This window comes from Agelaius tricolor, unplaced genomic scaffold (assembly GCF_023055355.1).
Source record: "Agelaius tricolor isolate 1412-34295 unplaced genomic scaffold, bAgeTri1.0.p SCAF_10, whole genome shotgun sequence".
Classification (NCBI taxonomy): Eukaryota; Metazoa; Chordata; class Aves; order Passeriformes; family Icteridae; genus Agelaius; species Agelaius tricolor.
Genome location: NW_027269270.1, coordinates 29,303,041 through 29,318,370, shown reverse-complemented (window position 1 = coordinate 29,318,370; position 15,330 = coordinate 29,303,041). Strand labels below are relative to the sequence as shown.

The following is a 15,330-nucleotide window of genomic DNA, read 5'->3' as shown; positions in this document are numbered from 1 at the left end:
CTCAGAGAGGGAGGGATCTTTAGGCACGTTTCAAAAGCTCCTAGTTCCAGTTTCAAAAACTGAATTGGCAATCCACCATTGCTTGCAACAGAGACCCTGATACAGATCTTACATGTAGGTCTGAAATTCTTGGACTTTCTTGAGCAGTGCCTTTATTTATACCAATAAAAGAAAAATGAGAAAAAAACAAAAATCAAACTGAGCAAAACTTAGAGAACTTGACTATGTGTTCTAAATTCTTTTCTCCATCTAGTTGTCTATCAAAATGATTCAGATGCTGGATTTAATTTTTCTGAGTATTGGAACATATTAGATGAACTGGATGTCACTGCCTCTAAAGAAGATTTGTAATTCAATGTTTGATGAGATTTTTGTTGAGTCTCTGCTGCCAACCAGCCACTTTACCATGAGAAATAACTAACCTTATTAATGATGTATAGGTTAGAGGTTACATCTAGTTGATGTCAGACGAGTCTTTATTGGGATATAAATGGGGCATTTGCTTTTGAGCCTTGAAATCACCACATAACCCTGTAGGTCTGTGAACAGTAACAGTGAAATTTCCTCTGGTCCTGGAGTTCAGCTTCTGTGGGTGGCTGGAAGTGACTATTTCTGACTAAGCTCAGCTGTGGTTCCCAGGGGAGACAAATGTGTGTTGAAACCCCCAGAGGCAGCTGCTGATGTGTTCAGACCATGCCTTTTGCAGGTTAATAGCCTTGCATTGCTGAAAGAGGCTCAGTGACTAAGGGAGTCCGTGTTTACCACATAATAACCTATTTCACATATTTTATAATAGTATTTGGTAATAAATAATATATAATAATAGGTGGTTAGAAGCTGAGCCAAGAAACGGGAGCTTTGGATCTAATGTTTCCTTCAGCCTGAATAGCCTCAGTCATGCTTGGATATCTCTGTCTTGGTTACAGGTCTTACAGTGTTCTGAAGGGTTTGATTTCAGTGCAGAAGCTAAGGATACAGAAACACCATTGTCATAATCTGTTTTTTATTGATGATAACACTATAATATCTCCTTTTTCTTCCCCTGCTGTCCTGACTACAGATTCATGCATTCTATCTACTTATCTTTCATCATTTTTGTCTTGATAATTTTATTGCATGATATGAATGCTTCATATGTCCCATAAAAGCAAACAGGGAAGGGTAATCCTTTGACCTTTCAACATTCTTTGGTGTAATTTACTGGCGATTCCTCTCCTCCCTGAGGCATGGCCCTGAAATCCTATGATAAAAATGGACAGCCAATCCAAATAGAAAACACTGAAAAGGTTAAAGCTTTGATTATGTTAGTCTATAAATGTTCATAGTCTTTTTTCTTTTCTGCCAGAAAGAAAATGAGAGCTGAAAATGGCAATGGATGAATCATGCTTATTACAGAATCCGGAAATGATATTGGTTCAACCCATTCCTGTTAATGCTGAAAGAATATAATCTTGAGCCCTCTCATTTTATGTCACTGCAACCCACCTTATCCTCTTAAATGAATGCATGCATCCATTTAATTAACCTGGTGAGATACTGAGATATAAATCTTTTAAATGCTTCTCATGCAATTCATCTTGACAGCTGTCGTAGTAATAGCATCCTTAATGCCATATTCTTTATTTTCTCATGTATTGAAATTCCTGGTATTATTTTGAGCACAGTGATAGGTTTGCTGGATTTAAGCCCTTAATCTTAACTTGTTTAAATCCTCAGAGCAGTGCAATAGAAAGCTTTACTGGTTGTTTAGTTTGCTGAATAAATGAAAGATTACTTTGCATGAAGAAAGCATAAATACGTTTTGCAAGCTGTGGCTGAAATGTGGTGGAATTTGGAGCTGGCATGCTTTCTTTCAAATGTTTCTAGAACATGCTATTCAGTCTCTTCTTTGCTGCAAGTGATCACCAGTCAAAAATTGCATGAGACCATCCTATGTGCTCTACTGATTCCCTTCTGGGGGATGGAGTGAGGGCAGGAGAGATCATTTGGCTCTGAAATGAGTCCACCCTTTGTAGACTGCCATGTGTCAATGTAATTGTACTTCATTAAAATCACAAAAAATCAAAGAATCTTGGAATAGTTAGGAGATCATCTAGTTCAACACCCTGCCAAGGAAGGATGAAAGATGATGTCTAGCTCTGGCCCTTCCCACACTTCTTTGGGGGGCTCCTTTATCATGGCTTGGTATATGATGGGCAGATAGTGGTAGGACAAGGGGAATGATTTCAAACTAAAAGAAGAGAGATTTGGGTTAGGTGTTAGAAATCCTTTACTCAGAGGGTGGTGGATAAGTTGTGGTTGTCCCATTCCTGACAGTGTTTGAGGCCAGGTTGGATGGGGCTTGAAGCAGCTTGGGTGGGATCCCTACACATGGTGTGGGGGTCAGAACAAGATGATCTTTAAGGTCCATTTCAACCCAAACCATTCTGTGATTCTATGACTGCTGGAAAGTTTTCAGTCAGAACTATAGGACTACTGGATTAGGGAGTGTTTTGGGTCACAAAATAACTTGCAGGGCACAGTTGACTCTGGGAACTGCCTGTACAGTTCCTATAAACTTTTTAAGAGCTTTAGAGACTGTAAGATATTTGGGGTGTATGAAAATTAATTATTTCACAGCAAAAAACAAACAAACAAACAAAAAACCCCACAAAGAACTGGAAAAGAATATTATTCTGCCCAGATATTTCAGAACTACTTGATGAATTTTTTAATACAAGATTCCAAAGCCAGTCAATATCTAGGTATATAGGCAGAATGGTACAGCAGTGCTTGTTTGCTGTCTTGTAATTCCCATAATATTTTACTCATCTAAGCATTTTAGCTTCCTGCATTGGAATTTTTCTAATTAAATTAACTCATTAATGCTGGCACATGGCACATTCTCCTTCCCTGTCTGCAAAAATGCAGCTTGTTAATCTAAATAGCAACCTAATCCACTGGGTGTGAGTGCATGACATGTACATTAGTGCTAATGAACTGCTGACCAGCCTCAGCAAATACCTGGCAGTATTTGGCATTAGGCAGGGCCTGCCCACAGTGCTGCTGTGAAATACACTGGGCACAACAAAAGGCATTTAGCTAAGTGTCAGGTTGCAGAAGTGCTGATGTTGCTTCAGTTTTCTATTTCCCAAGAACTGAATTTTGAAGCACCAACTCAAGGGAGAATTTAGGAATTATTTTTCTGCTTTGTCACTTAAAGTTGTGACCAAGCTAAACACCACGGTGGGGACAGATAAGGGTGTGGAAATGAAACCATGTTCACAGTTGCCTTTTAATGACTAGGCAGAATGGTTTGAATACTCTGCTATTAGAGGAATAAAAAAAACTGACCCGACCCCCCCCCCCCCGCAAAAAAAAAAAAAAACCAAAAAAACCCAAACAAAAAAAAACAAGGGAAATAATCAAATTCACTAGCATAAACCTAATATATTTTTACTGGCCTATGCCTAGCAAGATAAATGTAGTGATTTTATAGAGCTGGACATTGATCTGTTAAACAAACATCAACTCTAATTCTGGAATCTTATTTTTTCCTCCCAGTTCTGGGAGGCCCTGATAAACTATACTGACTATACCTTCTCTGCAAAGACCACAACAAACACCAGTGTATGCACATTGATGTTAACATCAGAGGTGGCAAAAGAAACCCAGCTGCAAAATGACAGACTCAATTCAATTAGGTTACTAGGAAACTGAATCACTCCACAGATTGGTAATGAGATATAAAATCTTTCACCTTTCGGTTACCTGTTCATTCAACATTTGCTTTGATGGCAATCTTTACTTTCTCATTGCTGCTTCCTGACCTATGCCAGTGATATTATCCTCTTTGCTGAGGGATAATACCAGTTCTGGTTGTTTTCTCTCAGTCTTAAAGTCTGGCTGTCAAGCAAGCAGGGCTAACAGAGTAGAAAAAGCATTTAAAGATGATCACTGTATAACTCTGGCCTCATTCTGTTACCCAACAGTTAGATTTCCACAAACCACAAATCCTCTCCTCTTGTTAACACCTGAGAAAGACAAGCTGGCTGCTGAGAGGGAATACCTTGCTGCCCCAGGGGTGTTTTGCCTTTTGGCAGCATTAAGTTGTGCAAAGCCAAGAGTGGGGAGGCTGCATTGTATCTACCCTGAATTTAAACAAAAGGGTGCTGGTTTGCAGAGATGTCATTTTTTGTCATGTGTCATAACTGTTAAATTTATACATGTTTGTAAGAGAAAAATAAATACAGTCCCTTTCCAGTTACCAAACAGATATACTGCATGCTAGTTCCCAGCTGGCATATGTTGGCATAACTCTGTTGAAATGTGACTGCAGTTTCAAACTGCCCGAAAATATCTTGGATGCTTATCCGAGGAATATGATGTTGTACATTTTCATCAGCTAAAGCAATATACATCAATCATCCTTTGTTACTACTAGAAATGAAGAGGGTATTATAATCCAAGAAATTTCTCTCATAGAATCTAGAGAGTGCTTTTCTGTGTTAATCACACTGTTTCTCCAGGGCATACTTTTCAAGCCATCTCCTGAAATAATGAACATTCTTGTACTGAGTACTAACAATACTGCACTTTAGGATATATATCAAGCTGATGCCTCTGGCTTGCTGGCTTCCTGAGCAGTGAGGGCAATATCCTATTGAAGATCACACTTGGGTCTTCCTCTGAGAGTTTTTTCTGTGTCCAAAACCTTGAGCCCTGAGCTCAGTGCAAACACTGGGCACACATCTGGGACCTGCATTCTCTTAGCTTTGGGGATACGGCCTTCATCCCTGAGTGCTCTAAACCAAGTGCCTGCCCCCATATGTTGAACATAGATGAACTTCCCCTTAGGGAAGAGTCCTACAGCAGAAACACTTCCTGCAGCACAAAGAACTGGAAGATGAGCCCCCAAAGACTCAGGAATATACACATCTGAGTGCAGTATGGGTGAAGACACCATAAATCAGATGTGACTTTGAAATAGTTCACAGTTCCACCAAGTTAAATACGACCATCAGGGTCTGAGTGCTGGTCACTGGGGTCTTTGCTGTGAACATATTGACAAGCAAATTGGTTAGGGAAGACAGGTAAATTTCTACTGTCTGTTCTCTTGCTAGTACAAAAAGAGTATTTCTGATGTTTGGGCAAACTGGTTCTCAGCACTTTGGCATTCCAAGACTGTTCCATCTGGACAGCTGTTCTCTTCTGCTGAGCCTCCCAGTGGACATGTTAGCTCAATTTAGAGTTTTTATTAGTCTTTTGTTTGGTCTCAGAGGAAGAGCGATTTACTTGGGAGGGCCATTTTTTTCTTTGTGACAAGCAGTATGATGCACAAAAATGACCATTCCAAGATGGAAACTTGCTCTGTTTTTCCTAAGTGCATCACTCTGCTGATCATTTTTCTTTAAAGGCCTCCTGAGATGGGTACTTTGAGGCATCAACATATGTTGGTACAGGTGATGTATTGTATTATCTTGTCTGATAATTACCTGTGTTTCAAAACGTTGTGTGCGTAGCCTTAGGTGGTTAACTCTTCAGAGAGATAGATGTGTGACAGCCTGCTCAAGGTAATGTGCAGAGCTGGGAGCTCCCATGGTGTGTGTGGGGGAAGCAGTGGAGACAGCAGGTCTGGAGTTGCTGCACCAGTACATGAGCAGGTCCTTGTGCTGTGCTAGTTATGGCTACAGTAACTAGCACTTCAAGTGCCCAGGGCAACCTATTAACTATAGGAATAATTTTTATAATCCTTCCTGCTTTTACTTCTGAACCAGAATTTGGGGTGGCTCCACCAAATACCTGCAGACAGAAACTTCAGGCACTTAACTCATATTAAGTACTTGACCTTCCATGGGGATTACTGGCTCCAGCTGTAGCTCTCACTAGCTCATTCCTGAGTGCTTCTGTGCTCAGCAAAGTCTCCCTTGGTGGAAGTCATGCTCTTCAGGCATGATGCATGCTCAGGAGAATGACATAATGATTACATAAGGTTGTTTGCTAATTTCTGGCCTAATCACACAAACTGTGTAATACATTGTTGCTGTTTTTGTTTAAATCTATTGCAGTGTTTCTTTTGCTCGCTAATAAGGAAACAATAGGAATTATGTGATGTCACACCATTGAGATTCCTTATTAGCTGAATTAAATAGCATGTGTCATTTTAGGGTTGGAGCTATAAAAAAAGCAAGCAAGGGCTCATAAGTAAACCTGAAGAAAACCCCAAAAGGCTGCAATGAGCATGGTGAAGTAGCAGATTTTCTTACTTTTGTAGGCACATGTTCTCATTGCATGTGTTCCTTAGATGAATATAGAGTAGTTAACTTTTATCTGTTTGGGAGAAAATGCCCTGAATTCCGGTCTTGCATGAGCATAAACCAGAAGTACAAAAGAAGTGTAGGAACCACCAGGTGCTGTTCAATAGAGGGCTGGATTCAGCACTGCATGGTTTGGTAGCTGGAGCACCCAGGGCTTCCCCACAGGAGGTGCTTTAAAACAGCAGTCCCAGTGTGATGCCCACGCTGTTCCCAACGATCCCAGTGTGCCTCTGGGAGCGCTCTGGATTCCAGCTGGCTTCAGCAGCTGGGCCTGGGGCATCCTGCTCTCCTTGCAGGCAGCCTGTGCTTGGCCCACGGTCAGGCTCCCGTGTGCCCTCATGGCAGAGCATTTGGGGTCAGCTTGAGGGACGAGCTGTGAAGGTTTTATCCGCTTGATATCCCCACCGCGACAGATGGGATCGTTCACAGGTGCGTGAGAAGCCGAGTCTATCCACAGGCATGCAAATGTGTCTGGAGGGCATGTGTGAGGCTGCTTTTGGGAATGCCAGCTGTGCTACCCCGCAGCAGAGGTATCTGTGTATCACCTGGCTGTGTGTGACCCAAGGTGATGCTCACAACAAGCACAAAGGATCAGAAACACACACATCTTCCCTTCCAAGTCTCGTTTTTCAGTCAATGGGACTGTGATACAGTAAATAGAATGGCTATGAGATGCAAGAGAAAACTTCTGTGCATGGTTCTCTATAAGTACATCTGCCTGCCTTAATTTAGGCTAGATTCTGATTTATGTTATCATTTTACTACTTCTGTACATCCCAAATAAATTCATTAACTTTGCCCATATTCCTGTATCACAAACAGTACATGTCTTGAAATACAAGCTGCAACTTTCACATAGCAACAAGAACATTTAGGAAGAGAACTGGTAGTTATTACTTGTAAGCTGTGGCTTGGCTTTAGTAGAAACCACTGGCCAGGAATTACCAAACCCTACAAAACTGGAAAGATTAATTCCCTCTGTGGTAGCTTTATGGGCTGAGTTCCCTGGCTGTTCTGTACAGGCAGTGGGACTGTCTGATTACTACAGCGGAGTCTTTGACCTTAAAAACGTAAGGCAAGTGCTGAGGGCATTTCTCTCTCGTTAAGGATAATGGGAGTTGAAAGCTTTTAGAACTCTTCAGGATTAGCTCCAAAATTTGCACATCCCAGTAGCAGCACAGATGTGCCAAGAAGCAGGGCTTACTGAGGAGTGCAATTAATGTGAAACAAACTGTTTCCCTCCCCCTGCCCAGCCTCAGGTAATTCATTGGCTCTGCGAATTCAGCTCCCTGCCCAGTTCAAAAGGCTATGGAAACATGGGTGTAATGCTAAAGGCAGTTGTAGCAGATATTTTTTCCCCTTCTGCCTTTGAGAAGCGACCCAAACATATTGGTAATATTTCTGTTTGGAGAGTTTAGATTTTTTGCCACAGAACATTTATTCCTGGAACACAGCCTACTAGAAACACAAAGTTATTAGCTGTTGGGTTGTTACAAAGTTAATGATGAAAGACAGTAACAATTTAGTAGGGTATTGAAATAAGCATTTAAATATTTTAATTTTTTTTTCTTCCAGTGATGCTGAAAGCAGCCTGACATTTCTAGTCCATCAAAAGGAAAACAAATAACTGCAGCTATGGAGAAAAAAAGACAGCTACAGAAAAGGGAATTTGGGAAAAGACTTTCTCTGGACAGCAGTCTTGTGGTAAGAATGAATATTTGCTGCATTTACTGAATATATCTTGTCATAAAAATATAATATTAAGAGACAATACTCACAATTACATGTATTTTAAAGGTGTTTATCACTTCATCACAATATCACCACATTTTGTGATTATTCAGATTCTCCAACAAAAAGTATTGGAGCAATTTGACGACATCCTAGGTAGAAACTTGTCATCATTTAGAAACATGTCCCTGAATTTGCACAAGGAAGGAATCCAGACAATTATAATGGATTTTTTATTAAAATACTACTCAGATTCTGTGGGATCATCCTGTGTTGCTTCATACTTAGTATATGAGGGCTGTAAGTGCTGAGGTCCTCTGTCAGAAATGTTTATCAGGATATCAGCACAAATGTGTTCACCATAGCAAATCTATAAACTACTCTAAAATCCACTGAAAGAGAAGCATAAATGCCACAGGCTGTCAAACATTTGCTTTTGCTTTACCTAGGATTTAAATTCATTGGAGATTGTATTCTAGATTTATTTTTTAGTTAATATTTTCAAAGGATGACTGAGACAAACAAGGAGTTTTTAGAGCTGTATGCTGAAAATGCTCATAGATGCCAGAAAATGCTCATAGATGTGGAAGAGTTGTGTATGAAGATAAAAGTGCCCATATCAGGTATTTAGCATGACAATCTGCAAATACTGAAACAGGCAAAGCTGAGAGATCTAAGGAAACCTGTGCCTTCTCTTTGACACTCATAGAGGTGGTGACTGTGGGACCCCAAAGCCCTTTTGCCTGCAATGCCACACCTGTGCTAACCCCATTACCTGAATTTTACACTGTATTACAACTATGTTGTTTCCTTCATCTTATGCTAAAATTGTGGTTTGAGATTTTTATCCCCACAAAGTATAAAGCCCACTGACATGCCAATAGCAGTGAGCATGGACTCAGCAGGTTTCAGTCTATCCACTGATGCTCTTCAATCACCTGCTCTCTTCTTTATTGGGGTCAGCAGAGCAGTCCCACCTTCCCAGGTTTCCACCCCTTTAAGGGCTCTGCTCCTCTCCCTCAGGCCTCAGCTACAAGGCACATCTCAGGTAATGTCAGGTGGCTACTGAAGAAATGTGCAGAGAATGTTTAAAAAGGGCTCTGCCCTTTTCTTGGCACCATTTCTTATGCTGATGAATTACATCCCTTTTTTCAGAAAAATATAATTAATTGGAGAGAAATAAAAGTAGTGAAGAATAGTGAATTCTCTGAGCTGCTCAGGACCCTAAGGAAGAGCTGTTTAAGCTGCCCCTGTTCAGGCCATGCAGCTCAGGGCTCTGATACTGAGACGTGACTGTTTTCAGGTTGTTCAGCCTGCAACAAAAGCTTGGCTTGCATGCACTCAGCAGGTCAGGTCGTGCTCCCAGCACTTTAAAACTCTTTCTAGCTTGTGGGCAGAGAAAGGAGGTTTGGTATGAACTCACAACATTATATAATACACCTGGAGACAGACAAAATCTGAAAGGTTTTGTAGGCTCAGAAGTCTGTTTAGTCCCAGGGCCTAAACCTCTGTTATTGGTTCTAGGCATACACAGCCCCAAGACAGACTCCAGCCTAAATCCTGCAGCTAAAATGTACTGCTGTGATCCAAACAATCGACCACAGACTGTCAATATTTATCTGGAGAAAAGAATGTTCAAAGAAAATGGGTACTGAAAGCTAAGGGAAATGCTAGCAGTTGTGAATTTTGCACAAAGACATTGCTTAGTGTACTATTCTCCCCTAAATGTTCTCACTGATGTAATGGACTAGATTTAGCTTTACTAAATGTATTAAGATAGAAACTTTCATTTCTCTGAGGTGACTGTAATGAGCTGTGTGGATGGCAACAAGGAACCAGATATTTCTGGCTTCCAGTCCCACCTAGTGGAAATTTGGATTTGATTTATAGCCAAGGTAGGGGACTATGTCTAGTTCTTACCCTTCCCTGTGAGTACGAGGAGAGTAGAGAGAGACATTTGTCAATGACACAGGAAATACTGTGTGTGTGGCACCATCCAAAGTGCTTTGTGTTATAATCAATGCTATGTGCATGGTGAAGCACCCATAAGGACTTCATTGGAGGAGAAACAGAAACTGTGGCTGTGTGGGATGGTGATACTCTCTCCCTGCCCTTCAGGAAGGGGTAAGTAGGGTGGGAGGTTGCACACAGCTGAAATCAGTCTTCAAGCACTGGCTTGAGGTCAGTGAATTAGTGCCAACGTGTGGCAGCTGAAGTTCTGTGGCTGATTTACCCATATTGGTGTGAAAGTGTTGAAGGAAATGTGTTGAGGGAAAGAAATATTGCAATACTTCAAAATTTTGTACGTCTAAACCCATCAGGCTGTCATCACCATTGTAAAGCAGTATCTTTGGCTACAGGTGGCATTTACAGGTTGTGTCACCTGTTGAGTTTCAGGGCACACATCCATTTGCTGTACTGGGGTGTTACAGGTCTGTGTCTGTGAAGCTTTTCATTGAGTAGAACATGTGTAACTATATCCATACCTTTAATTAGAAACTTTTGAGTTCTACTTTTGAGTCGCCTACGCCCAGCTATTATTTCATAACAAATTGGAAGAGACATTCTGAGACTCAAGTGCCTTCAGAAGCCTGTAGTAAATCACATGGCTGCTTTGTGACTCCATGAAATTGAATCAGGAAAGGCAAAGCCCCTTGTTGTCCCCAAATTCTTGTTCTAGCATACCTCCTCTCAATTGTTGCCTCCATGTATGTTGCCTCCTCTGTCTTTTTTACCCTGGTATCATCACATTCTGTTTGAGCATTGTGCTTTAGTCCAGTCCTCTGCTCATCCAAGTTCTTGGGTCTCTCTTGTCCTCTCTCTCTTCCCAGATGTTATGTGTTTAACCTCTCAGGCATTCAGGGTTGGACACTCTGCTTGGGAAATCTGGCCTTGATTCTCTCAAATCCAGCTTCTCCTTGTTTGGTGGAGAGTTTAAGCATTATCATATCTCAGAAAGAATTCTAACTTCTGGGTGTTTAAAGAAAATATGTTTTTACTTTTGCGCTCTGGACCATGAGATACAAATAGGCGTTTCTGATAACATTCCTTACCCTGCCTGGCTCTGCTGCTTTTCCCATCTGCATCAGATTGTAATCTTCTGGAATGTTTTTCTCCATGATTTAATCTACAAGTATTGCATAGTGATGTTAAAAAAACCAAAAAAGGTCCTCTTGCTTCCTCCACTCTTAGACTCTGAATATAGAATCTGGGAAGGTATTTGATGGAAGAGTGAGAAGAAGAAAGAGGTATTTTGAAGAAAAGACATTCTCTCTCCTTAGGAGATGGATCTGGGCCTTCAAAATATGACCATAAATTCCGTCAGTGTTTTGTATTCAGGCCTTCCCATCAAACAATGAGTTTCAGGTTTCAGATAAGAAAGATCCATGTTAGGGACATCCTTCAAACAGGGAACAATTCCATAGCTATTAAACCACTCTTCCTTACACCAACCACAGGCACAGTAACTACTTTTGGATCACTCAGATAAGCAGGGGTTCAGTTTTATTTCCTGTACTACTCTACCACTCACAGGTGGTGTCTTGGGGAAATAAGCTTTACAATGAGAGCAAATAAACATTTTAAAATTAAAAAAACATAAGTGCACAAATATGTTCATAAAAAGTCTTTCATAGGGCGTAGTTTTTTAGTGAGTGATAATTAATATTTTCCTGGAAGTTAGTGGTTTGAAACCATGGAGTTTAACAAGCTCCAGAACCCCACCACTGTAAAGAAAAGCCAGAGGAATTGCTACTACTGCTGCCCAGGTCAAAGGGACATCTTGCTGTTAGCTTCAATTAAATTAGATCTCTATCAGTTTTTAGTCATAATATCACAGGTGATATTCCAGAAATCTCCAGTATAGCCAATGGCTGTTACTGCTCTGTAGGTTTCCAACACTGGCACCATGCTGAAAATTTGTTATACACTCACTTATTTACATTTGCAGGCAAAGCAGGTAAGCCTGCAGTGACATTGATGTTTTATGGCTTTGTATTCAGGTGAAACAGTTAGAAAATATTAACTTCATAACAATTCTCACAGGTAATCCTATGAGATCAGTTATAGAAAATAATATCTTTGTAACTTCTGCCTGGCATTTAAAACCCAAAACATACCACCCAAGGAGGATATACCTTTTACAGTTTCAATATAGTTTTATACTACCTTATTGTCTCATCTGTTGTACAAGTACTGCTACTGTATTTTGAGTTTATAAAGTTTTCTTCTGCAAATTGATTCCAATCAAAACACCACAACTCTAAAAATTGAATTGGCTTGAGAAAGGAGAACTAAAGATTGAATCTTTTTTGTTTTAAATAACAGATCTGCATTTTTCATGTTTTTATGACATTTGTAAGGATATTTTATTTTATATGTGGTTATAAGATGATAAGATAAACAACAGTTGAAGAATAAGGTAGAACTCTGTGTCCTTCTGGTTTGCTGTGCGAGAAATCAAGACTAAAGTCTTTGCTGTTATTGCCACAGCACTTCTGTTTAGCATGAAAACAAACTGCAAAATTCAGAATATTGAAGGAGTGCATGTGTTTGGAATATGTTGCTTGGCTGTCATGTAATACCCATGTCAGATTGTTTTCTGTTAAAAGAGAAACAGTTCTCTCTGAAGAACATTTTGCTTTGTGTGCCTTAAATCCTTAAATCCTTTAAGTTTGGTTAAATAGAGCAGCTTTACAAAGAATAAGAGTGTGAATATTTCATGGGTTTGATTTTTTCACAAATAATATTTTTCCAGTTGAATCTTGCATTTAAGCATAACTAGTTGAAAATAACTGGTGAAAGAAACTAGATAAAAACAGGAAGGAAAGGGATTTTTCTGTGTCTTTTATTCATTTCAGGTTGGAATATACAAAAAAAAAACTAATACAAAAATGTAATGTACTTTGATAGAATTTAGGCACCTATTTTTTTTAATATGGGTAAAATGAAGACATATGAGAAGATTTCTTTGTTGATATTTGCAATTTATTATTTGGTATGTGAGGGAGGTAGCTCAGACAGGCAATGATATTAAAAGGCCTCATGAAAGGATTGATTGTATTTCAGGTTTTCCCTACAAAAGTTCTTAAACAAAAAGAAAAATGGAAAAATCCCAAACCATAAATAGACCCAAAGCCAGCTTTTAAGTAATTTGTGTGGGATGAGGGGAGTGTTAGAACATATCACTGCCACCAGGGCCACGTTGGCTACTCTATTCACTGGGGTGTTCTTTGAAAATAATAAAAGCCCTATCCTTTGCCTGATCCAAACTGTCCAGTTGCCTCCCAGGCCCTTTTGATCAGGAAAAAGTCAATGTTTCAAGCTGTGCTCTTTATTTATGTGGATAATTCCCAGCCTGACTACACACATGGCTCACCCTTACAGCTGTGGTGGCATTTAGCTGGGGAGATTTGAGAACAGAATATCTTTTTGAAGCAGCCAGCATTTATCAAAGCAGAAGTTTTTGTTTTATTTAAAATGAGGCTTTTGCTTCTGAAAGCAAGTTGTGGTAAAGTGCCTCAGTGGTGGCTGGTGAACTGTGCCCTGCTGCTTTCATTCTGGTCACACGCTCCTGTGGGGCTCTGTAGGATGGGCTTTAATGGCACCACTTTGTTGTAATAAGGGCAGAGTGTAATGTAATGAATTGCTCTGGGGCGTGGGAGGAATACCTTCAGCTGCCTGCAGCTGGATTGGTGGCATGGGCAAAACCACTGAGTTGAATTAGAGGCTGCTGAGAAGTGTGTATGTGTTATCCAGATCTGGGAGCCAGGAATTCAGGGGTTAAGTCTGACATCTGTCACCTCTAATCAATTCCTAACTTGGTTTAATAAATTTCTAATTGAGTTTTCTCATTAACAAAACTCTGATTCAGTTTTCTTGTCAATAAATTGGGTGTTATAGTAATTTCTTACCTCATAAGTATTCCAGGAATAGTCTGTTATTAGCGTGAGTCTGTGGCTTGCTTTGATATCTCCAGATGAAAGGTGTCACAGAGAACATGACGTTGGAGCAGAGCTGGGAAAACTGCTGCAGCAGCAAGGCAGGAGGGGAACCCTTCATGTCTGGGAATTAAATTCTGGGAATAGCTCTGAGTATTTTTTTTGCTAGTTGACTGTGACATTCACAGTGTGTCTGACATCACTGTGTGCCATAACATAATCCAGCATTTCAAAGTGAAAGGTGGCATTAAAAATATTGCCTTGTCAGATGTCGGCTGGCGCTCTAACTTTTGTAGCCTGAATATTTTTTCCCACCTAAAAGCTGCTGCCAAATTCCTTTGGAGTCTGCAAATACTTTCAGTCCTCTCAAAACTCGGATTTTGATTTGTGTGCTAATTTATAATGCAGAATTTTGTTCAGCTGGGTACACCATCATAGAAAAGCCCATGCCAAGGGTTGAATCTGGCACTGCAAAATTATGGTTCAGCATAGGAAAATGCACACAGAATGTGAGCCTCAAACAAATAGTTTTTGGTGTTTTTCAGAGGCAAGATAAAGCATGCCTAACATCCAGTGCATCCAGGGGGAGAGTAAGTCAAGGAGAACAGTTTAATAAAGGTGAGCAGTGGAATTTTGAGCTAGAAGACAATGCAGGGAAGAACAGCAGTGAAGCACAGGTTGTGTTGCTGCCTGTAGAGGTGAAGGTTTGTACATTCATGAGGAAAACCGTGAGATTTGGAATTGACATAAGGGCTCAGTAAACAGAATTCTAAGAAAAATCTATTCATAGCATCATAGAATGGTTTGAATTGGAAGGGGTCATAAAGATCATCTTGTCCTTCCTGATGGCAAGGATAGTATCACACAATTCTGCAAATCTGCAAATAGATGTCAGTTAGGACATCTATTCCACAGACTGGGCAGATGAAGTGCTATCAACCATCTGCATAATAGACAGTCCTGGAATCTGACAGGAACTTTGTAGAAAAAGAAAATCTCAGTGGGGTCTGAGTGTGTAAAAGCTGTCTAAACAGAAGGACAGATTCTGTTGTGCACACTCAGAGCCTTTAGCACCTGGACTTTGAGAAAACTGAGCTATCTATAAATATAGTGCCAAGAGCACAGGCTGCTCTGCATTTGCATTTTTAATAAAGTGAAAATTGAGACAAGAGCTCTGGTGTGTTAGGCAGAAGAAAAGAGCCAACCAAATGGGTCAGTTTACAGCAGAAACTGCTGAGAGGTGAGGAGAAAAGAGAAACCACTGATATGGGACAGCAGTGTTTAGGGCTTGGTGTTAGCACACCAGTAATACAAATAATGTGGGGAACTGTGGTCTGCATGGATTTAAGGACATCACTTACCAG

At 40.3% G+C, this 15,330-nt stretch overlaps 1 protein-coding gene across 7 annotated transcripts in view; it reads left to right on the top strand.

Annotated features, from left to right (window-relative positions):
* NCKAP5 (NCK associated protein 5) overlaps positions 1-15,330 on the top strand; it is a 390,172-nt gene that overhangs the window by 38,349 nt on the left and 336,493 nt on the right. For all 7 annotated transcript variants that reach the window (XR_011680422.1, XM_071435389.1, XM_071435391.1 and 4 more), the window contains exon 2: positions 7,872-8,000. Coding sequence is in view for 6 of the 7 variants with exons in the window: in XM_071435389.1 (XP_071291490.1) it covers positions 7,932-8,000 (69 nt within the window). In the remaining variant the exon portion in view is untranslated. The remainder of the gene's footprint in view (positions 1-7,871; positions 8,001-15,330) is intronic.